The sequence below is a fragment of the Lynx rufus genome, unplaced genomic scaffold (genome assembly GCF_022079265.1).
Source record: "Lynx rufus isolate CCGP_SWC_20201006 ecotype Redwood Valley unplaced genomic scaffold, mLynRuf1.p SCAF_1, whole genome shotgun sequence".
In the NCBI taxonomy this organism is placed as follows: Eukaryota; Metazoa; Chordata; class Mammalia; order Carnivora; family Felidae; genus Lynx; species Lynx rufus.
The window spans coordinates 235,831,921-235,855,243 of NW_025814823.1; the positions used below are offsets into that span (position 1 = coordinate 235,831,921).

A 23,323-nucleotide genomic window follows, 5' to 3' on the forward strand; every position below is an offset into this window, starting at 1 on the left:
GGACACCGGCAGCCGGCAGGTGGCTGCGAGGGGCCAGCCCAGCGTGCCCGCTGCTTCCCTGGGCAGCACGTCTGCCCAAAGCCTGGCTTCCCGCATGTAAGGGCAGGAAGAGCAGAGTCAGAGCACACGGAACGTAGCGAGAGCAGTGAACGGCCAACCGGGGTCCAGGCAACTGCAAGGCGTCGACTATCAAAGCCTCAAGCCCAGGAAAAGCTGGTCCTATGCTCGGAATTAAAAGAAAAAAAAAGGAAGCAGAGACAAGGTAAAGGAGACTTCCGAAGAGACACTATCTACACGCCCAGAAAAACACGAGTGGTTTCAGTAATTTCCGTTTGGATGAGAAATAACACGCTGGTGAATGAAAATACCATTAGTTACTTATTTACCATTTTCAATCCATCCCTTCCCGAGAAAGTGTGAGACAGGTAGAGCAGAAATTCACAATCTAGGTTTTAAAAGTGAAAAACAAGGCCGCCTGGGTGGCTCAGTCGGTTGAGCTTCCGACTTCAGCTCAGGTCATGATCTCACAGCTCGTGGGTTTGAGCCCCGCGTCGGGCTCTGCGCGGACGGTGCAGAGCCTGCTTGGGATTCTCTCTCCCTCTCTCTCTGCCCCTCCTGACTCTCACTTTCTCTCTCAAGAAAAATAAAAGTGAAGAAAAAAGAAGGAAAGTAAATGGCCAAAGATCAAACAACAAAGAGGAAGATTAAAGCAAAAACTGCCAATTTCTCAACTTCCAGAGTCAGACCTTCTTGCCTACAAGATAACACACCGAACGACAAACGCACACGGACGCAACCCCTCGCTCCCCCACGACTGCCCTTTTACTTTCCTGTATAAATGCTGGCCTCCCCCAAATGCTTCTGTCCTCCAAAAATACAGCAGAGGGCTTTGACTCCAGTTTTCCTGCCTGACTTTAACAACGATTATACATCTGGCACCTAAGAAAGTTTATAAGTTAACTTGAGAAACTTCGTAAGAAAACTACACTTATTTATTGACAAGTTTGGAAATTATATCTCTGACAGTTTCCTCTTCCAAACAATATTGCTTTCTGAGTCTTTCATTCGCTATTTTATTTGATCAGACAGCAAGGTGGTAACACGTGCAGACCTGAGGGAGACGTAAAACAGGACAGGACGCCTCGCACATGAACACCCGCTAAACCTCAGAATCTTCCTAATTACAGGTGAGAGCAGCGAGCCACCTCCCAAACCACTGAAATCACGCACAAGTAAAAAGAAATCTGTAATATACTCACTTTTATCTATGCTTCCGTAAGAATCGCTTGAAATTTGTGTTCCAATATGTCTCAACTCTAAAATCATGGAGGAGAAAACTGTTAATAAAGAACACTGCATGTCGAGCCAGGATTTTTAAGTAGGCATGAAGTGAATACTCACCCTTTGCAGTTTTCTGTTTAGAGAATTCATCCAGCCGTTCCTGTGAAAACAAAAGGCTGCCAGTGTCTGTAGGGGACAGAGGGGGACACAGAGCGCAGGCGCCCCACACCCAATGTGAGACAGGGAGCTGAGCGGGTCCTGCGGACTCTTTCGTGGGGTGGCCCCGCTCTTGACTCCCGTGGGACCAGGACCCGCTGGGCTGGCGGACAGTACGAAGCCCCGAGGCTGGCAGTTCCCACGTGTGTGTGCTATTATCTGTTACCTGTGTCTTCCTAAATTCCTTCTCGAGTATCTTCTTCTCAGTCCTCAGTTGCTTGAAGTCCTGAGTTTGCTTAACAGCAGCCTCTTTCAAGAGTGCAACGGAGAGAGAGAACGATAATTTACCAACTTTACAACTACCGTTCGCATAATACTCAAAATATAATCTGAGTTTTCCTTACTTCACAGAACTTTAACACAAATTTTGTAAGTCGCTGCTCCTTCAGCATGTTATCGGTCAGGGATAAATGTAGGAACACTTTGCATTTAGCCTGTTGTCTGTGAAACCACAGACTTGGCTCAGACCCTAAGACTCCTTTCCGATCCCAGCACAAGCCAGCCTGTGTCCTCTGGTCAGGCAAGAACCCGATACACATGAACTTTCCAGAAGGAGGGGCACTGCTCCCCCTTGCTCTTCAGCAAGAAGCAACGTTCACGCTTCAGACGTGTCAGAAGCGTGGCTTCCTCTCGGAATAGTTCCTACCATTCTCTGTGTTGGGGAGGGGGGCAATCTTTGCCATGCTTCTTCTATGTTATGCCTTCCTGGAGTTGCCTTCAAGTACATACTTCTAGCGAGTGCCTTTGCTCTAGACCTACTTTTAAGGAATTGTTATAGTTCTTCCCTGGATCTTCAGCAAATTCTTCAATCTGGCTTTTGGTTCTGAAGCACACGCTCCAAATACATTAATCAAGAATTTAGGGGAGCCTGAGTGGCTCAGTCGGTTGAGCATCCGACTTCAGCTCAGGTCATGATCTCGTGGTTCATGTGTTCAAGCCCCACATTGGGCTCTGTGCTGACAGCTGGGAGCCTGGAGCCTGCTTCGGATTCTGTGTCTCCCTCTCTCCCTGGCCCTCCCCTGCTCATGCTCTGTCTCTCTCTCTCTCTCAAAAATAAACATTAAAAAAAAATTAAAAAAAAAGAATCTAACCAGCATTGACTTCATCTGAATATGTTCAGACACAACTGCCATGAAAACTAAGCTCCCATAAACCACTGCAGTAACGATCCATCCCTGACTGCTCCGACAAGCCTGAGCATTTCCTTACCTGATTATTATGCCATATCGCTTACGAGGAAAAAATATTTTTGTCACACGGGAAATAACGGCTACACTTTCGCTTCAAAGGAAATCTGTTCTAAGAGCTATACACAGTCTCCCAGGCATTTCAGATGTCTTTGAAACATTCCCTAAAATAGACACTTCTCTCCACACACTAGCAAGAGAAAGCAATAAACAAACACAGTCATATCACGTTTACTACCGTATTGTCAGTGTTTGTGCAAAAACCCAATCAGAGGAAAACTTGTTAAAATATTTATAGAGTTTAAATCTAAAAATGTAGGCTCAGTCTAGGTAAATTAATGATGAGAAATATTTTCAGCTAAGTCTCTTCTCCGTGCCCGATCCAACTACGTTGAAATTCTTACTCCTCACTACATGAAAAATGAACCACGCTCTGAAGGAAGGTGGGATCAGCTTGATGAAACAGCCCACGCAGGAATGAAAGGGGGACGCGGAGACCCGCAAAGCCCCACTGGTCTCTCCCTGATGTATTTCCGTGTCCCAACCACATAACGAAAGGGGAAAGAACCCAAAGGAAAGATCTTGAGATCAGTTCCTGAAAGGGCTATTAGCTGTCCCGTGAGGACTTAGCTGACCCTCTCGCGGTCCCTCTGTGTTCTTCCTACTCAGCGTAGAATGAGCCCGAATCCAAACGCTGGGGCGGGGAGGGGGTCAGAGACAAAGGGATGATACCCAGGGCAGGCAATTTCTCAGAACCTTCCCACGGATGTGTCATAACTATCTAAAAACATCAAGTTTCCTGGCACCAGAAGTATTTTCTTTCTACTAACCTCTTATTTCAGGGAACAATGAGAAAGCCTCCTAAAACTCAACTTCCGAATTAAATCCTTTTCCTGACTGCTGCTTTTGAAGGTAAAAACACGGGCCGCTCCTAGTTTGGGCCACGTTTCAGAGATTTGCCACACAGTATGCTCATATTCCTATTCCTCCCCCGGAAGGGAGCGTTGCCGTCGACCCTCCCGCTAATTGTGCCCTCGGCGCGGCCACTCAGGGCCCACCCTCGAGAACCACGCAGCCACCGGGCCAAGCACTACAACTCTGTGAAGTCACCGGTGGGACTGGTGAGAAGAGCAGTGACCCCACCAGCGAGGTGACAACAGTGCCCATTACCTTCCAGCTTCTTCACCTTGGCTTCTAGCTTCTTCTTCCTATTGAGACAATTTTATAAGTTAAAAAGGTAAAAACAGTCAGCTTTCAAACCAGAAACATGTACGTTACAATTCACGGTACATAGATTTTCTTAAATCGCTACAATTTACACAACAAAGGCACGTCGGTCATGATCAGTCATGACGAGCCTCGCACCTCGACCACTGAAATCACCAGCGACTGTTCTGAAGGCAGAGGAAACCCAAGAGAGAGCGCTACGCGGCTTAGCATGCACTGGTTCTAAAAAAACTCTCTTTCCGCCAAGTCTGGGATTTCCCGGAACTGCAGCGGCCTCGCCGCCAGGCCGAGCCGAGGCGTGCAGACGGGCTCCCGCAAGCGGTGCGGCACGGATGCGGGCGGGGGGACTTCTGGGGTGCACGTGCCGGCAGTGCTCACGGTCCCACGTCCCAGGAGGCAGGGGCTGCCGAGCTGCACCGGTTTTCAGACAGACTTTGGAGTCAGAGCGAGGGGAAACTCCGAGAAACCGTCTCTGAGTAACCACCGCGTCAGGTCCACGTCACCGCACTGTGTGTGTGGCTCCCAAGCTTTGTGAGGAGCGGGGAAGTGACCAACTGGGTGCCTTCAGACAGCTCTTTTTATTAATGGTAACAAAGACCCCACCGCACACAGGGCAAGGAGCTGACGGTCGTGTCTGAAGGCACACGGAGACGCGTGCGTGCACGCGCAGACATAAAAACTCTGGAGTTCTTTCTCTGTGCAGCTCTTCAACGCGCCCAGGCTTCTTAGTCCTTCTTACAACCTTCACGCGAGGTGTGACCTCCGTTTCACAGATGTGGAGACTAAGGCTGAAGGACCGACTCGTTTACAGCCACAAGGTTAGTTATAGGCAACAACCCAAAGACAGAGAGACAAATGGTACCGATGGAAGCATTAGCTCTTTTGGAAAAGCAAAACCGTATTTCCACAGTTATCTTAACACTTACTGAGCATCTGTTTTCAAGCATTCTTCTTTCACACGAGCATACTCCTGATGAGTGTCCTGGTACAACTTCAGAGAACTCTGAAAAAAGATAACATATCTTATCTTATCAGCATCAGTGATAACTTATTTTGACCTTGACCAGCAAAATTATTATCACTTAACAGTAAGAAGTTAACCAGATGAATACATACATTAGGCAGGAAACCACCATATGATTCTTTGAACATTTTAATAAAGATAACCAGATCCTTAACATAAATTTAACACGAGTAATAGTCTCATCAAAGAAAGCTACTAAGAATGTGAAAATGTACTAATTTTAGGGCAACTCCAAATCTCTGTAATACGGATTAGCAAATATTTTGGTCTCAACCAGTTAAAATTCAACAAAATCTGAGGAAATTTTAGAGCTTAATAAATATAAGCTATCATTTTTACTATACAAAAATATAAACAAACCATTATACTTAACGATAACTGGGAAGAATGTGTTAACACCCATTAACGTGTATGTCCTGATGGCCAGCACAGAACGGGAAAGACTGTCACTGAGCACTGTCTCCTACTACGTGCACATGCGGGGTCTCTAACTGCCACAGCTCCGAGAGGGGTTTCACGACCCCCTTGTACACATGAGGGGTCTGAGAATCCACAGCTGACTTATTCCTCTAGAGCCACAGAGAACGAGTGACAAATGAGGGCTTGTCACTGGGGTCTGACGCCAGTGTTCCTGCTTCCTCTCGGCTGTGGCTGCCGACATGATTATGTGTCAGAGGCAGCCAAAATTCAATGTTGTGGCTGTTTCCGTTTCACCTTCTTCGCATCGTTCAACACAGAATAAGGACTTTCTACAAAAGTATTACGACCGGTCACTGCTGAAGCAGGTCAGACAACCGATCGGTGCACGACATTGCTAGAACAGCACAAGGTGAAGACTGGGAGGCACAGACACTACCGTGACAAGGGCTTGGAGAACAGGCTGAGAAGACCAGCGTTGTCCCAGCTTAGCTACGACATGTCTCAAGCAAACCAAGCAACCAACTTTACTGGCCTCTGACTTATGTTACCTGTAAAAGCCATAAATTCTCTCCTAAGACTCCTGGGAAGAGTAAGCCGAAATTCATACTGAAGTGCAAGTTTACAGCACTTTTTTTGCACCACCCCCCAGGTTTACAGAATTTTAAATAAACTGCAACTTGATTTTGAAACAGAGAACATGATTCTCTTTCTTTAAGTTTGAATGTTTGCTTTTCATTTTATAACTAAAGCAAGACCAACGTGAATAGGCAATCAACGCAGGACATGCAAGAGCCCTAAAAACCCACAGTTAGCAGGTTCCTCCGGAGAACCTCAAAGAACACAGAAGCCATGAACACAGCATTACAGGGCTAGCAATTACCATGAGGATCAAGCCTTGAATCAACCCATGCGACCTTCTCTAAAAATAGTAATACGCTTAATGCTTCTTGACTAGCACCTGTTTCCTTTGTGAAGACGTAAAATGCCCCCTCATTCCAATGACAGTGAATAAGCAGACCTTAGTTTACGGAAGGTAAAGCTTTGTGGGAAAATCCCTCCAGGTACCTTCTTCTCCTCTAGCTCTGCTTTTAAAGATCCCAGCTCTTCCTGACATTTCTGCAGAGGAGAGATTTTCTGAAGCATCTGTTCCACTTGGTGATGCAGAGTACTGTTCTCTCTAAAAATGGACAATGCGTTAGCGTCAGTCGGCAAAAGTATCTCCAGCATGTTACTAAACAGACCTACTGATGATTTCCTGGTTTCTCTAACTTGGAACAAAAAAGAAACAAGAGAATGTCTCATTTGAAATGCCTTCTCTCTATTTACATCAACATGACCTTCATGCTGCCCTTTGTTCCTCTGACATGATAGTCTATTTCTAATAAAAAGTATATGAAACAGCTACCTGAGACACTCTCAGTCTGACGGAGAATATGTTAAAGAACAATCTGTCAGATACTCTGGCTTTTCCGATCTGGAAGTCATCTCCATTTACTCAAACTAAGTGACGGGCAACTTTGTGATCCAGGTCATACCGATGTTTTGCCTTCTTCTAGGTGACGAATGTATTCAGAGTATGAGACACTGCTAAATGTGAAGTCCATTTAAAATTGTTTAAAATGCACAAGATAACCGCACTTAACAGTCCAATTCATACAGACTACAATTTGATTAACAGTAAACTTCATTTCGATGGCAATGCCATGGGTTCAAGTATTGAAAAGTCAAATGCCAGGCTGTAATTGAAGACCTTGATAAGAAATTGATTTGGATAAAAATGTAAATCTTTTTCTATTATGACCATCAAAGCAACACTGTATACAATGGATCAATCCTATGTGACACTTTGATTGAGTCTGTTTAAAAAATCTAGTCTTTTAAATGTCCACCCCAAAACAACGATGAAAACAGGTAGCTTACCTTCTTGCAAACTGCAGCTGTGAAACTTGTTAAAGAAAACTCTTGAGAGTTTTATCTACTGACACTCGTCTGAAGATCAAACTCACTTTAAAAGTATCTGTAATAATCTCTGTTCAATATACATACAGGCAAGATCACAATTCCTAGAAAACAATTATTTCACGTGCCATTTATAACACAGCAATAAAAATTTTTACTACGTTATTCTATTTACCATACCATGTACCTAAAGTCAAAACACCTACTTCTCTAAATTGAAACAAGGTATTCAATTAAATACAGATTAATATGAAATTCCAAGAATAAACACAAGGTAACATTCAACCAACGAGCAACATCTCCAATCCTGTAAGTAACAAAATCCTGTAACAACCTACCGTGGATTTCTCAGATGGTCCCCAGCATAATTCCAGCAAACAAGAGTTTAGGTTCTTGCACAAACCATCTACCACTACACTTAATGAGCAAGGAGAAGAGAAACACAGGGAGAACAGGAAATCTAGACGACCTTACTCTGACAGCGTCCATGGTATGATCACTTCACCCCCATCTCATGCTGCCAGGAAAACGTGCTAAAAGAACAAAACAATTATCCCTTTAAATTTCACCTCCTGGAAGTTTCCACGTTTACAGCACAATGTGGCAAATGTCTACAACATCATACCTCCATCCTCCTCCCCGAATACGTAGACTGCTCCAGATCAAGGACTATATTCACTCTTACCAGTCTTTGCAAGAAAGCAAAGTTCAAAAATATCGAAAGGAAAAATAAAATATACTCTCTGTCCTTCAGAAAAAGGAAATAACACAACAACCAGAATTACACAAAAAAGTAGGAACGAAGTTACAAAATAAAGCCATTTAAACCTGCACCACGAGCACCGTGGGCTGCGAGAGCAAGCTACTGCCCACGCGAGGTACAGAAGTCCGTACTTGGGACCAACGCCAAGTACGCAGCTAGGCCGCAGAGGATCAGAGCACAGAACGCGCATTCAAGAATTAAGCCCGAGGCTTACCAGTTTTTAATAAACTATTCTAACAATTTTGACTTTAAAATTTGACAAATTTTTGAAAAGTAAATCAGTTTTCCTGCTAGATTACATGTGTTAATTACCTCAAAAATTTATGCCAAAAAAGGATATAATGAAAGTATATACTCTTCTAATACTGGAATCGCCTATTTCCCTATTCAGCTAATTAAAAGTATTTCTATTAATTGTTTCTGTTCAGCTTTCATGATCAAAGATATAAAAGATATCATTACTATCAAAAATATCATTGCTCTTACCATAATATACATTTAGTTAAACAGACTGCGAATTTCAACAAATAAAGCACAAGGGGCTTTCACTGACCTATTGTTTTCAACATAAAAATCCAGTACTAAAAATAAGTCTAAAGCTTACGCCTTCATTTCATTACTCGAATCACACAAGTCAGACACGGTAGCACCGACACACACCATCAGCGATCACACACAAGCTCAGGAAAGTCAGAAAGAGTATCGAAGCAGGCCTCAGGTTCCCGACAAGGCTGAACAGCAGAATGTGTCCCGAGACTGAAGCTGAACTTCAGCGAATCCTCACAAATACACCTGTGCTACTTTTTAAGGGGGATATTTCCTTCGTGATGAATGTTTTCACCACAAAATGCAGAAAAATGAATCACACGCACCATCTGCACACTCGCAACAAAATACTTCGACGGTTACTGAACAAATGCTGACCACGAGTCCACACCTGTCTTGTCAACACAAATCACCCCGATGAGGGATAATATCTATAGTAATTCTCTACAAATCAGAAAGCTAATTAATAAAAGTCAATTTTCCAACATTCTGATTATTCCTACAGGGCAAGTCTTTCAGAAATTCCGAAACATTCAGCTTCACGCTATTCCTAAACCCGCAGAACATACGTCACACCTCCTCAGGACAAATGAAAGAGACCCACGCGTTAGAAAGTCAGGAAACCTATGGGGCGCCTGGGTGGCGCAGTCGGTTAAGCGTCCGACTTCAGCCAGGTCACGATCTCGCGGTCCGTGAGTTCGAGCCCTGCGTCGGGCTCTGGGCTGATGGCTCAGAGCCTGGAGCCTGTTTCTGATTCTGTGTCTCCCTCTCTCTCTGCCCCTCCCCCGTTCATGCTCTGTCTCTCTCTGTCCCAAAAATAAATAAACGTTGAAAAAAAAAAAAAAAAAAAAATTAAAAAAAAAAAAAAAAAAAAAAGAAAGTCAGGAAACCTGAAGAAAACCGAAGCCAGGGACAAAACCAGACTGTTCTAAAACGGCCACTCACAGTCTTTGTCATTCCACGCAGTCACAGGAAGAGACTCACGTCCACGCTGTGTTCCTTCCTTAGAGGCTGTAAATCCCACCTTCCGAAAGATAACTGAAAATCCCTACGGTTCATTAAGAAACTATAAAGATGTAAATGTTACAATTCGAAGGAAAAAACCGGTAAAAGGATATCATCACATTTCTTCTGATATTCTGTTAATAAATTACTGCAACAAAGAAAAGAATTACGTTACCTTTTTGATCTGGAAAATACATTGTTAAAATCACATTTCAAAATATGCCAGGCACCCTTGTTCCTAGGTTTCTGGCAACAGATTTATGCTTAATATGTATGCGTGTGTGTGTGTATGTATCGCAGCTGTATCATATATTGAATATACATATATGTATATATATATGTACACATCACCTTCAATCCCTTAGAGGCAGCGCTGCACTGATACGTGAACTTTTAATTTAAATCCCTTTGAGTGGAGTAACATCTTAGCCTATAAATTCATGTGACTTTTAGAATATTAAAAAAAAAAAAAAAAAAAAAGACTAAATCTCATCCCATGACTATGAAATACTTACTGTGAGGAAACCTGAGGTCCAGTCCTAAAGCTAAGAGGGCTTTAAAGACAGAAAACAGCTTGAAACAAAATGTCCACTCTGTCTAGGACAGATCACTTTCCAAGCTGTAAGGCTGGCTGTGAAGGCCTGTGGGCCAGTAACGCAATGTGAGTTGCACCGTGGCCCACAGCACGCGGGCTCCAGGTGACAGACTCAAGGTCTCTTTGGCCCAGGGGTCTAACACACCACCTGCTCCGGCTTATCCGTTGGGTTCATGAAGTGCAACCAAACACTTGAAAACATACTCACTCTGTATTAATAATTTTTTGCTTCAAGGTAATTAATGCTTCAACATACTCGTTTAAATTCTGAAAGACAAAAACAGCTACAGTCAGCTACTTGTTTCATAAGTTACTCTACACAGATTCTCTGTGTAACGTATTGTGAAACACGAACATGTTGTTCATTCACTCTGTGACATAAAAGCAGAAATGAAGACGCTACTCGCTTTACCTACAAACACAGACCCACAGACTCCGAGTGATCTTGAACCCATGCTGTATCTCTCTGAATTTTTACGTGAATGACGCTCTCTCCCCGACAGCAAGGGAGCCGTGCAGAGGCCGTGACTTGTGCTCTCAATGACAGTCTGGTGAGTAGTCAGTACCTTAGCTCACCAACTACCAGTCATCATCAGTCTACAACTTACTCTGCATTGTTTCTGAAGGGATTGAAGACAACCAAAAAGACACAGAAGTTACACACACACACACACACACTAAAAATTAAAAAAAACACAGGAAGGACAAATAGGAATATTAAAATAGGGACCAGATTCAATAAAAAAAATTCATTTTATAAGGATCTGTAGATTTTAGGGACTAACTACAAATCCGGCTCTACATTGCTGCTATCGACAGGGAAAACATCATTAATTACACTGCTCAAAGTGTTTCTAAGATTTAAAAGCAAAAATTTTTTTCCTTAAGTGACTTTTTTCCCCTTCATGTCTGCACATTTCATTAGCAAATATTTCAGAAATAAGTACTTATTTTCACTGATTATACCAAAACACCTTTTTCTAGATAATCCAAATGATTTTGAGAATTAAAGAAACATCTCCCTCTACAGTACCACGAGCACCTTCTTCAGTCCTACACGTAACGTGATCGTTAAAATAAAAACTGTATACACTGCAAGACATAAAAAATCTTAGCTCTCTTCTGGCCCCACCCCCCAATGAAAGATCTCGATTCCACGTCGCCCATCTCCCTCCGGAACCGCTCCCACACACGACACTGGGTGTGCTCAGGGCACCAGGGGCCACTGCGGGACACGCGGGTTCTCCTCAGCCTTCACCCGCGCCCCACGAGCGTCCCTGCCCATGCCCTGTGAGACGCTGCTCCCCGTCCTTAGGATCAAGTGCAGACAGGCTCCTGCAGCAGTGACACTTACGGGCAATGCAAATCTCAGGGCCCTTATTTTTTTTTTTTTTTTTTTTTACGTTTTTTTATTTTTGAGACAGAGAGAGACAGAGCACGAACGGGGGAGGGGCAGAGAGGGAGGGAGACACAGAATCGGAAGCAGGCTCCAGGCTCCGAGCTGTCAGCACGCAGCCCGACGCGGGGCCCGAACTCACGGACCGCGAGATCGTGACCGGAGCCGAAGTCGGACGCTTAACCCACTGAGCCCCCCAGGCGCCCCATCAGGGCCCTTATTTTTTCATTTGTGTTTCTCTAGGAGCGTGACTGACAAATCTCTTCCGGCTACTCACAGTTCTTCTCCTCTTAGTTAACAGCTCCTTCCTACTGTTTGCTCACGGGGAAGTTGCCCTTTCCGAGGGGCTGCCACATCTAAGGCACAGTGGCATTTCATTAAATGTTACAGATGCATATACGGTATGTCAGGTGGCCACTGAAATACACCCACGTAGGCATGCACACGTTTTAAATACTCAGAGTTGAACCCGTCACTTTTTACAAAATTTCGGCTTCCTGATGTATTTAGAAAGTCCTATCCCACCCATGAGGCCAAAATAAAAGGATTCTCCTCTATGCTATCCTAGTACTTTTAGGCTTTCATATTTTGTATTTCTAGCTTTAACCGCTCTGGTGCTGTGTACAATCCAGACTCTCAACGCTGAAGGTCAAAAGGGCAACAGGGGGCCCATTCATTTTTGTATTCAATGTATACTTGGCCTCCCACGTTGAAGAAACAATCTTTCATTAACAAATTTGGGGTGTAGCAACAGACTTCCGGGCCCAGAGGGTAAGGAATGCATCTGCTTTTACGCCCTCCCCCAAAAACCACCTAAAACTGAAGTCAAGGAACTTTCCACCAAAGGCAAGACCCACAAAGATGAGAGCAGAATAAGAGACCAATGGCAACTGGAAAGCAGATTCAAGAGCATGGATTCAGGGGGCTCAAGAGAGCAGGGGGTGGGGGCGGGGAATGGGGACACCAGGTTCCTCTGAGACCAGAGGCCGGCAGACGGCGCTAACGTGAGAACTGGTCGCAAGCTCTCTTGCAAGCATTTAATCCTCAAATTCCTACCTCTCTGCCACCATCCAGGAAAAGGTCTGCTGTGAGGAATTCTCTGCCCGGGACACTGAACACAGTGCCAGAAACAAAGGGACGAGCCGCTCCTAAACACAGAGGGGACGCTGACCACCTCCGGGCCCCACAAAGCTCCCAGACACTGGCAGCCAGTCCTTTTGCCCTCCGGGCAGGAGACTGACCACACTTTGTCGGAGGAAGTGTAACCAGCCTGCAGATGAGATCTAAAGGTACTGACAGGAGATCTGCTTCAAATAAACGGCCCGCCAGACCTTCTGCGTGAAGCCCGGGGTCCTGAAGCCCCACACTCAGCATTTCCCGCCAGCACCTTAGCCAACAGTTTTAATACGAACAAATAATCAAGGATTTCCGCCCATCAGAGAGAACCCTGAACGTGAGCGAGAGAGACCAAAAGAAGACCAAGCAACCTGGAGTAAATAAAGACTGAGACGAAAACCGCAAGAACAGTAGTATGAGCGGAGGTTAAGTGATGTTACATTGACGAAACAACATTTGAAAAAGGAATGTACAGAGTGCCTAGGAACTTTATTATAGCTCTTAAAAATTAAAAACATATACGCGCACGAGGATGGCTAAAAAAAAACCAAAGTGACAGACAACACCAAGTGCTGGTGAGGATGCAGAGGCCGGAACCCTCCGAGTCGGGGGTGGGGGGCAGGAAACGGTGCAGCTGCGACGAACAGTTGGGCGAGGGCTCAAATGTCAGTCACCTGACCATCCAGCAATTCCACTCCTAGGTCCGTGCCCCGAGGAACCGAAAACACACGTCCCTGCCAACCCCGCACACTGTGGTTTACAGCATTAGTCACGCTAGACAAAGAAGTAAAAAATAAGCTAATAGAACGGATAAACAAAATGTCACACAGCCACATAACGTGATTACTCGGCAATGAAACGGATGAATGCCACCCGCTACCACAGGGGTAAACCTTGCAAACACACGCTACCCACACGAGCTCGCAAAAGGCTGTATGACTCCATTCACGTGAATTGCCCGTAACAGGCAGATCCAGAGACAGAAAGGAGAGTGGCGCTTGCCAGGGACGGGGGGCGGGGGAGACAGGGAATGACCGCTAATGCCCAAGAGGTTCCTGGCAGGGGCGAGGTGGGGGACTCGGGTGGAGAGGAACGTGTTCTACAAAGTGGTGACAGGGTTGCAAAACTGTGACCGAACTAAAAACCACTGAATCGCACACATAAAAAGGATGAATTTTATGGTATGTGAATTGTATCTCAATAAAACTGTCAGAACTAAATTAAAAACAGGAAAGCAAAATAAAAACCTCAAAAGAGTTGAGGATAAAGTTGAAAATAAAAGTTCCCCAGATAAAACGAAACACAGACCTAAGAACAAAGTAAAATAAAAAGCAATTAAAGTTGTCAGGGCAAGATCCCACATGCCCAACAAATAAGAGTTCTAGACACAGTAACAGGAAAGATGGACAGATGATCAAAGTCATTCTGATACTCAAGGAAAACAAATCTCAGAACCAAAGCCAGACGTTTCCAAACTGAAAGGTCCCAGCACATAAATAGAAACAGAATCCAAACCAGGAAACATCAGCACCAGGTTTCAGGGCATCGGAGACACAGCAAAGACCCTACAGGAATGCTGAGAGAAAAATGAAACCAGCCAAGTCGCATGCAGAGAATCTGGAACCAGAATGGCTTCAGCCTTCACAACAATCTGGAAACCTAGAACCCTGCAAAGTTTTGAAGGAAAAGTGAATTCCAAGGTAAAATTCTGTGCACGCTAGCAATCAGTTGGGAGGGTAAGACTGACACTCTTGGTTTTTCCCTCCAACAAGATTTTATGTAAATTCAAGTTTGCTGAAAATAGACTCTTCCCAGTCAGAAGTTCTACAAAGTTCTACAAACGTTCTACTTCGCAGACATCCTTACTGAGGGAGGTACTGCAGGTCATGACCACACGTGACCACCCCCCCCCAAACTCGTGGAGTAAACCCAGAGAAGGCGACGTGGCACGAAAGACAGAGGTGACGAGAATCGAGAAGGCGGCTGCACCCCGGAAAGGAGCAGGCCCCAAGGCTCTGCACGGAATTTCCCCCTTAAGGAGCAAACGACAGAGCATCTGGCGGAATGAAAGCCCTGAGGATATTCTGACCTAACCGGCAGAGAGCTGCAAGTCAACGTGGTTGGTTCGCACCATGCATTTAAATTATGATTTTTTAAACACAAGTGATTCTTCCTTTTTTCCCATCCTCTTTCCAGTTCTTTGCTAGTGGATTTCATCTTCCCCACCTTGCTTCCAGATGCCGTTCTATAGTGCTAAGTACCATGCAAGAGACATTCCAGAAACCTCTAGAGTCCCACACAGCTGGATTCAAATTCCTGCCCCACCTCCTTCCAGCCCGGGGAACCTTGGGCAGATTTATTTAGCCTCCCTTTGCCTCAGGACCCTTTCCAATCCTATAGATAAGGAGACAGAGCACTGGGAGGGACAGAGCTGGCCTGCTATTAGAAGTAAACAGGATGAGCCAGGAAAGGGTCAACCCGTCCCTGGCATACAGCAAAGAGTCCTTAACATGTTCAAGATGAGCAAGCTGAATTAAGGCTAGAATCGCTCATCCGGGGAAACAAACAAAAAAACACAAGAAAGGAAAAGTAATCATGATTTACTCCAGAGTACAGCTCTGAAGACCATACAGTCAGAAAAGCATCCGCTCGGAGCAGGGATGGAACCGAAATCACACACGGGCTGAGAAGGCAGGAGAGCAGAGGGAGGGCAGGGGCCTCAGGGGCAGCAGGGTCCCGGCTGCAAGGAGAGCTCAGCGTGCACCTGCCGAGGTCAGCCATCCGACAGGACGCCTGACACTGAAGAGCAAGAAGCAGCAACACAAGTCTGTCACTTAACGCTATTAAGGTTCATTACAAAACGCACTGCGAACAATTCAAAGTGGGACGGGAGGGAGGTGGGGCTGGGGGCTGCTGGCTCTTGTCCGTCCGTGGACACATCTTGTCCATCTGGCCACCTCTCTAACCTGTGTTCACCCACATTTGCTACAGGTAAGAAATGAAAACCACAAAACACAGCACCACACAGGGGAAAAGCAGACGAAGCAAAGACGAAACCACAGCACTCGAGGCCCTGACTTATCTCTCTGAGCCCGCCTTCACCGCAGCTCAAATCCGGGCAGATCCTGCAGCACCCTGACAAGTCTTCCGTGTCTCTCCAATCTGATCCGAACCGTCTCTAACCAGCACATCTCAGGGCTGTGCGTGTGCGGCGGGCTGTGTCTAAGTGACTTTCGCTCATTTACGAGTGCACACGGCCCTACGCCGCCCAGCCTCGGGAAGGAGGCAGGCGTGGGGAGCTCCCCTCCAGGACAGGCTGACGTGACGGGCTTCCCCTGACCGCGGCTTCTCTCCCAGCCGTCTGGCTCTTCTGGAAGTCGCGCTGCAACATCTGCCGGAAGGCTCGGGCTTCCTCCCGGTTGTCCCCCATCGCTAACCCCACCTTGAGTCTCCCTCCAGCCCTACGTCGCACTCACTCACTCGTCCGCCAATACGGCTCCCGGACCAGCACGTCCTGTCACCCCTACTTACTCCCCACGTAAGGGAGCCACAGCGCGCCGTTTCAATCTTATCCACGAAGGTCCTCTGGACGGTCACTGCGCACGTCCAGCACTTGACGAAAGTAAAGGGCACCACCGTTTGCTTACCTTCCCTCCCTTCTCCCAGGGACGTGGAACGGGAGCGGTGGCCGGAGGGCACAGGGCGAGGAGGGGCGGGACAACCTGGCAGGGGGCCGGCCCGCGGGCCTGGGGCAGGCGAGAGAAGGGGTCAGCACGACGTGTAGACAGACAGCAAGTCAGTTAGCAGAGGTGGCGACAGGAGAAGTACGGTGCCCAGGTCGACCTCCACACTCACATCCGGGCTGGCAGATTCCTGTCTGCGGTGGCTGTGCCGTGCACTATGCGATGTTCGCGGCGTCTCTGGCCTTGGCTCACGAGGTGGCGGGAGCACTCCCTCGGCCCCCCCAGGGCACGTGTGGGAACAAAGGACGCGGCAGGTCTGAGACTGTCCCCAGAAAGGCCTGCTACAAGGGTGCCCGTGGTGGTGTGTGGGGAATTGGGATTCTAGAGGGTTCCCACCCTTCGTTCGACGCTAAGAGTGGCTCCCTGTGCTGACCTGCAGTGTGGTTTCTGCCGAAACTTGCTTTCCTTCTGGAATCTGAGTGTGTATCCGCCCGACCAGCCCCCAGCAGACACTCCGTGTGTGTCACTGAGCACTGCTGGGTAACGTCACGAGTCCAGTCACCCTGGCTGGGCTTCCTCAGGGCCCCACCCCAGGGCCTTTCCGCCCGGCAGACTCTGCTTTGTGCCCTCCGGCCGTAAGGCCCCTGGCGAGGAGGGGGGCGCGCTCACGTGCATGCTCCTGGCCAACCCCTGGCCCCGGGTGTGGGCTCACGGAGCCCTGACACAGCGTGGCCCCCACAACGTCTGCAGACCCCGCCAACGAGAACACAGGCTATGCTCCTGAAGCTTTCAGGGACACGAAATTCAGAGAGAGACTCCACAGAGGAGGCTGAAGAGACACAAGTGCTCTGCAACACGTTTTCCTGACCGGGCCTCGAACCAGCGAGAGGCAGAAGCTCCTCCTTGGCCCGGAAGCAAACTGCGAGGGGCCCAGGGACTGGGTGAGCGGCTGCACCGACGCTCGCGTCAGGACTGGAGGGCAGCGGGCTCACCATGCTGAAGGGCGCTCGGATTTCAGGGCAACCCAGCCCAACGCGTGCAGGGCAGGGAAGGCGTGTGTGCACAGCAGGGACAAGGCCCACGAGCAAACCCCTGGACAATCGGTGAGGGGGGTCTGGCGACTTTCTTGTACGTTCTAAGTTAAGTCGTTTTTTGTTTTTTGTTTTTTTTCCAAAAGAAATTATTTTAAAAATCACAGTAATCCATTAGCCCCTAGGCTGGGGGTGACGTGGCTCGCTGCTCGCCTTGAATCCTCTCCAGGGTGCCACATCTCCGCCTCCTCGTCCTGGCCAACTTTTTATCAACTGCAGTCATTTAAAGTCCACACTGATCTCCACCAGAGCGGAGCGTGTCTCCTGAGCGGTGAGCGAGGACCCCCCCCCCCGTGGACTCCTTGGCGTCGAGTGGCCGGGAACACGGCAGGAAGGCAGGGACGCCCCCCTCCAGCGCTGCTCCGGGTACTTTCCCGCCAGACCAGCTGAGTGGCTCCGCTTCCCGGGAAGGCAGGACAAGGTGGCCCCCCTCCGGGCCACAGCACTCTCCCTTCACTCTCTCTCCTTACTCAGCTAAGAATCATCCTCAGACCTCAGTTCAGATTCACCTCCTATAGGAAGCCGCCTTCCGCTGCCCCGCCCCTCGGTGCTCTCGGGGTACCCCGTGCATCCCCCAACGTGGTACCTGTTTCCCACACTTGTTCTGTGGTTTTCTCGCCATCTGTAACCTGAACTAGAACACGAGCCTCGAGCCCCTTCTGTCTGTGACTGTGTTCCAAACTCATACCATGACACGACACGCACACACATTTGCTCAACGACCGGCAATGCTGGACAAGGGAGTGTCCCTTGTAACACAACCACTTACAAACCACTTACGGTATGTCTAGGAGAGAACAGGTTTCAGGTTCTAAACCACAGGCAACTATCAGTGGGAGTCCAACACAAGTTTACACAAATCACAGGCTCGATTCTGCTCTGAGGACGGCCAGAGAGCATGTGTCCCGCATCCAGTCCAGTGACACGAGCGCAAAAGGATCACCATGTGCTTCGGCCTCTCATCAGGGTTCCCAGGGTTAAACGGTTTTGCTCCGCAGGGAGTGGAACCGGTGACAAGGGGGCCTCGCCTCCTCCAGAACACAGCAGCCTGTGCCAGACCTAAAACAACCAGCTCAAGAACGGTCACTGGCAACAGAGTAAGGACCCACACTGGATCCCGTGGCGTCTCACACTCAGGACCCATACGCACCCTGGGCCAGAGCTCAGTGACAAACCATGATCACCACTGAGGGTGACAAGAGACAGGAGAGGAGGCACGAGACCACAAAACACAGAGGATGCAGAAGATGTGGTTAATCCGCACCCTGCGGGACGCAGCGACGACCGCAGGGTACCACGAAAGAGAAAGACGGAGTGGGCAGGAGGAGGGGGGCAGGAGGGAAGATTTCCAGAGCAAGGACAGGACCGCGGGACTTAGGACACACAGTCAGCCTCCCGCCACAGTCCGGAACAAAGGCCTAGCACCCGCCTCCCGCAGGGATGACACCTGCCTGCTTGCCCATGGTGTGCGAGATGCAGGGAGCTGTGCGACACTACACAGCCTCTCTGTGCAGGGCACCCCCTTAGCTTCTCTGGCACAAGGGTGCCCCAAGTGTGGAACCCGCTGCAGTCCTGAGGCGCCTCTCCAAAAGGTGACCCCGCTCAGGCTGTCAGATCCCTGCTCCCTGTTCTCCACGTTCCCCACCCTGACTTCGCGGGCTCCCATGTCCCTGTGCCCTTCTGTCCCCTTCGGTCCACACTTGCCTTCCGCCAGCAGCTTTCCCTACACGGACCCCTCACGACAGCACCTCGTCTCATGATTGCCGCAGAAGTTTCCAAAGTTTCCGTAAGTGATAGAGCGTACCCTCTGGGCCGCTTCTGTTTTCCTAGAAGTCCCCTGGGCACCTGGGGGCACGGTGTACCACACAAATCGCCACACACACCACGTGTGACTGCGGCTGGGGATCCCCAATCCCGCGGTCGTTCCAGAACCTCACTCCCACGTTTCCAACGTCTCTTCCGGCCGCGTTTCTACTTCCCTTCCCTCCACCAGTGCTCAGCTGCTCAGGTTTTACTCTCTGGTCTTCTAGTTCCCAGACCTGGGACCCGTCTCCTCTTTGTAGATTCTCACATTTAGACCTTTTTCTTCTTTGTTCCCATCCCTGGGAGGCTTCAGTTCCCCCAGACTTTTATCACTAGCACGTACCACAGCTGGTGGCACCCCCTCCAATCCAAGCAGTACATCACCACCTGCTATTTTTAGGGAAGACACGGCTACTACGTGGCAATCGTACAAGACCTCGCTCTAGCCCATAAGCTGAGAAAACTAACGCAGAACTGTAAGGTGGTGACCATCGAGATCTTCAATCGCCTGCCACAAACCTATTTTCCCAGCCTCACTTTGCAAAATTAAAGACTTGCTCAAGGCTCTACGCGTATCTCATCCTCCTCTTCCCCTAAAAAGACGTTCCAGGCAAAACCCCAAATGCATTGGAGTGTCCTGATTTAGGGAAGAGGTCTCCAAAGGCAGGCCCTGCTTTTGTGAATCAAGTTTCCCTGGAGCCCAAGCATGCCCGCTCCTTGCCTGCTGCCCGCACGGCGTGTGCTCTGCGATGGCCAGGGGAGGAGCTGCCAACAGCCTGGATCTCAATGACCTTGCCCCCCACGGAACCAGTCTGCAGGCCCCTGGATTGAAGAGACTTCACAGGTCTCCTACTGCTGTTCTGAGACCCAAGTCTGGGAATGCGGCAAGGGCAGGAGAGGGGGAGTCCTCGGCAAGATTCGGCGAGAATCTCTAGGCCAGAGATCGCGCTGGGTCACACAGGCTGGCAGCAGCGGGGAAGACAAGGAGTGGGGGGAAACGAACGCTGGGTCAAGGGAATGGGTTGATAGACTGGATGCAGGATGGGAGAGAAAGACAGGAACCAAGGATGACACTTAGTTTCCGGCCTACACACGAGAAAGCTACAGTTGCTACTTTCAACTACCAGAGGACGGGGAACCACGCTCCTGAAGGAGGACCAAATCCACAACTGAAAAGTGAAATTCACACCAGTTGTTCTGCACAGAAGCCTCCAACAGCTCGCTGTTCTTTCAGAGTAAAAGCCAAAATCCTTACGGTGGTCCAGAAGAGCCCCACAATCAGGCCCTCCTCATTCTGCCTTCATCAGACTCCCTGACTGCTAATAAACTCCACCCAAAACTCACAGGTTGAAATCTGATCCCCAATGTGACAGCGTTTGGAGGTGGGGTCTTGGGAGGTGTTTAGGTCATGAGGGCAGAGCCCTCAGGAATGGGATTAGTGCCCTTTCCAAAAGACCCCAGAAAGCATCCTTCCCTTTACACGGGGTGAGGACATGTCGAGGAGACAGACAGACACAAACCAGGAACCAGAACCACACCGCCCCCCCCCCCGCCCTGAGCCCTAAATCTGCCTGTGCTGATCTAAGACCTCCCAGTCAACAGAACTATGAGGAATGAACTCCCATTGTATTTTACGGCATTTTGTTCCGCGGCCTAGAAGGGGCATGACATCCACGTTCACTCCACTGCAGCGACACTGGTCTTCTCTTCCCAAGCACATCCAGCATGCTCCTGTGTCGGGCGTCCACACCTGATCTGCCTGCTGGACGGGACGCTCTCCTCCCAAGATGTCGACGGGGTTCGTTCTCTCACTCCCTTTGCTCAAACAGAACCTTCTCAGAGAGGCCTTCCCAGGGCTTCCTACGTAAATTCCACCAACCAGTGGCCCCTTCCTGGCCCATTTGTTCTTTCTACCCTCCTTTGCTTAATTTATCGCCAACGTATTTATTATTTTCTCATGTAACTTGTTTAATCTGTTCCCTCCCCCCACCTCCTAAAATGGAAGCTCAAGAAATCAAGAATGTTTGCCTTTTTCCTCCTGCTGCCTAAAACACAGCAGGTTACCTATAAATAGTTTTGCATGAAACTGGCCCAAAGAATGCGGTTTATGAAAGATCCAAGAGACCTTCACTCAAGTTCCTGGGGTTTTGAGGGAAAATAAAAGCACATCATAGACACCTATCCAGCGCAGCAGCTGAGCCCAGAAACGCTTTTCCTGCCAGTGCAGGACTCCCTTTCTCTCTCCCCTGCTCTCAACACTTAACATTTGGGATCACTTCACAGATAGCACCCTTAAAAACAAAACAAAACAAAACAAAAACAAAACACCTTATCTCGATAGCCTATCTGGCCTACATTCTTCTCTGGTCTCATCCCAGCAGCCACTCTCCCCTCCACACTGTGCCCATGCCAAGCAGACGCTGTTCTGCTCCCCAAAGACCCACTGCTCCCTCCCACCTCCGAACATCCCACCTGTTGGCTCCTCCATGTTGACCCCTCCACGCAGGAAGGTCCTCTCCCGCTCTTCGGCTCAACATTCAGGTCTCCCTACCTCACGCCCTCAAAAACCCTCTGCCCCCACCACAGCCAAGAGGCAAGACCACCATTCCAACTCCTCCTTTATTTTCCTCCCAATCCTTAAAATCCTGTAAAGTCTTACTTGCACACACGAGTCTTACTTATAAAGGCAGATCGTGTGTTCTGTTCACTATGTCCCTGGTGCCTAGAACACCAGGCAGAAGGAGTGACAGCTTCATGACATCTAGTAGGTAGGGCAGGGAGGCGCCCCACTTCCCCACTAATGGTGCTGACAGAAGTTAAGAGACCCTCGATATCAGACAGCTAAGAGGATCAGGTCGGACACAAGTGCCTGGGACCGTTTCTACTACCTCACAAGACTTGGGGCCAGACACTAGTAACTCCTCTCCTGTCACCGTAGAGAACAGTCCCTCCTGCTGTTAGAAACTTCCAGTACGTGCACGCCTTTGATGAATGACCCTCCCCGCCAACCAGCACGGCCTGCCTCAGGGCAAGAAATATTTCAAGATGAGCCAGAGCAGCCCCAAACCTCGTCCTCGGAGAGGCAGCGGCCCCGAGCATTTCGCCCATCACCCGTCGGCCCCGGGGAAGCCCTGAGACTGGGGGAGTGAAGCAAGGGGCCCCGCCAGCGCCCGCTCACGCTGCCCCCCGCTACCACCACCGCATCCCGGTAAACGAGTGCCGGGTTGCAAGCCTAAATAAAGCAAAGGAGGCGGTTCCCAATACAACTGCAGTAGAAAGGGGGGCGGGCAGGGGAGGAGGGGGAGCTTCCGCCGTGGAGCGGGCGCAGCGCGCGCGGCGGGACCCCCAGCCCCACGCCCCGGCCGGCCGAGCTCCTCCGCGCCCCCGGCCCGGGAAGGCGCCGCACCTGCTGCAGGGAGGCGCAGCCCTGACACCGCGAGAGGTCCGCCGCCGTCCCGGGCGCCGCCGAATGGGTCTCGCCCGGCATCATGGTGCCACCGCCGGGCCCGGTGGGCCCGCGCGCCTCAGGGACCCGCGGCCCGGGCCCTGTCCTCCCTCTGCTGACGCCGCCGGGGCCGCCGCCTGCCAGGCCGCTTCCCGCCGGGTCCGGGCGGGTCCATCCGTGCACAGAGGTCCCCGTGGAGCTGGCGAAGGGCTCTCCCAACCGGAGCCGCCTCGGGCACTAGAGAGAAACGCGACCCGGCGCGGCCCCCGAGCGCGACAGCGCCCAGCCAGGACCCCGCCCCGCCCTAGCTCGCCCCGCCCCTCTCCGCGGCTTGGGGCTGCCCGCGGCGCCGCCTGAGCACAATAGGGAGCGGAGCCGAGCCGAGGCGGCGGGAGAGGCGCCCACAAAGGAAAAGTCAGGGAGAGCAGAGGCATCGGAGGTGCACCCCTTGCGCTGAGTAGGGGGTTAATCTTTTATTGCCGGCTGGCTGTGTGGCAGGTTCCCATAGACACCTACAGCCCTCAGCGAGGGGGCGGTGACCCCCCTTGATGACGTCACTCAGGCGC

At 49.5% G+C, this 23,323-nt stretch overlaps 1 protein-coding gene across 3 annotated transcripts in view; it reads right to left on the reverse strand.

Annotated features, from left to right (window-relative positions):
* ICE1 (interactor of little elongation complex ELL subunit 1) overlaps positions 1 to 23,003 on the reverse strand; it is a 56,508-nt gene extending 33,505 nt beyond the window's left edge. The window contains exons 1-10 of one of the 3 annotated variants that reach the window (XM_047094242.1): positions 22,719 to 23,001; positions 10,432 to 10,490; positions 9,742 to 9,776; positions 7,276 to 7,294; positions 6,421 to 6,532; positions 4,838 to 4,914; positions 3,855 to 3,892; positions 1,664 to 1,746; positions 1,402 to 1,441; positions 1,260 to 1,316 (exon numbers count right to left, since the gene is read on the reverse strand). In XM_047094242.1, coding sequence (XP_046950198.1) covers positions 1,260 to 1,316; positions 1,402 to 1,441; positions 1,664 to 1,746; positions 3,855 to 3,892; positions 4,838 to 4,914; positions 6,421 to 6,532; positions 7,276 to 7,294; positions 9,742 to 9,776; positions 10,432 to 10,490; positions 22,719 to 22,802 — 604 coding nt within the window. In that variant the 5' untranslated portion in view covers positions 22,803 to 23,001. Of the gene's footprint in view, positions 1 to 1,259; positions 1,317 to 1,401; positions 1,442 to 1,663; positions 1,747 to 3,854; positions 3,893 to 4,837; positions 4,915 to 6,420; positions 6,533 to 6,760; positions 8,065 to 9,741; positions 9,777 to 10,431; positions 10,491 to 22,718 lie in introns of those variants that run through there. The other 2 variants (XM_047094251.1, XM_047094259.1) reach the window with 2 other exon arrangements.
* Between the last annotated feature and the right edge of the window lie 320 nt (positions 23,004 to 23,323).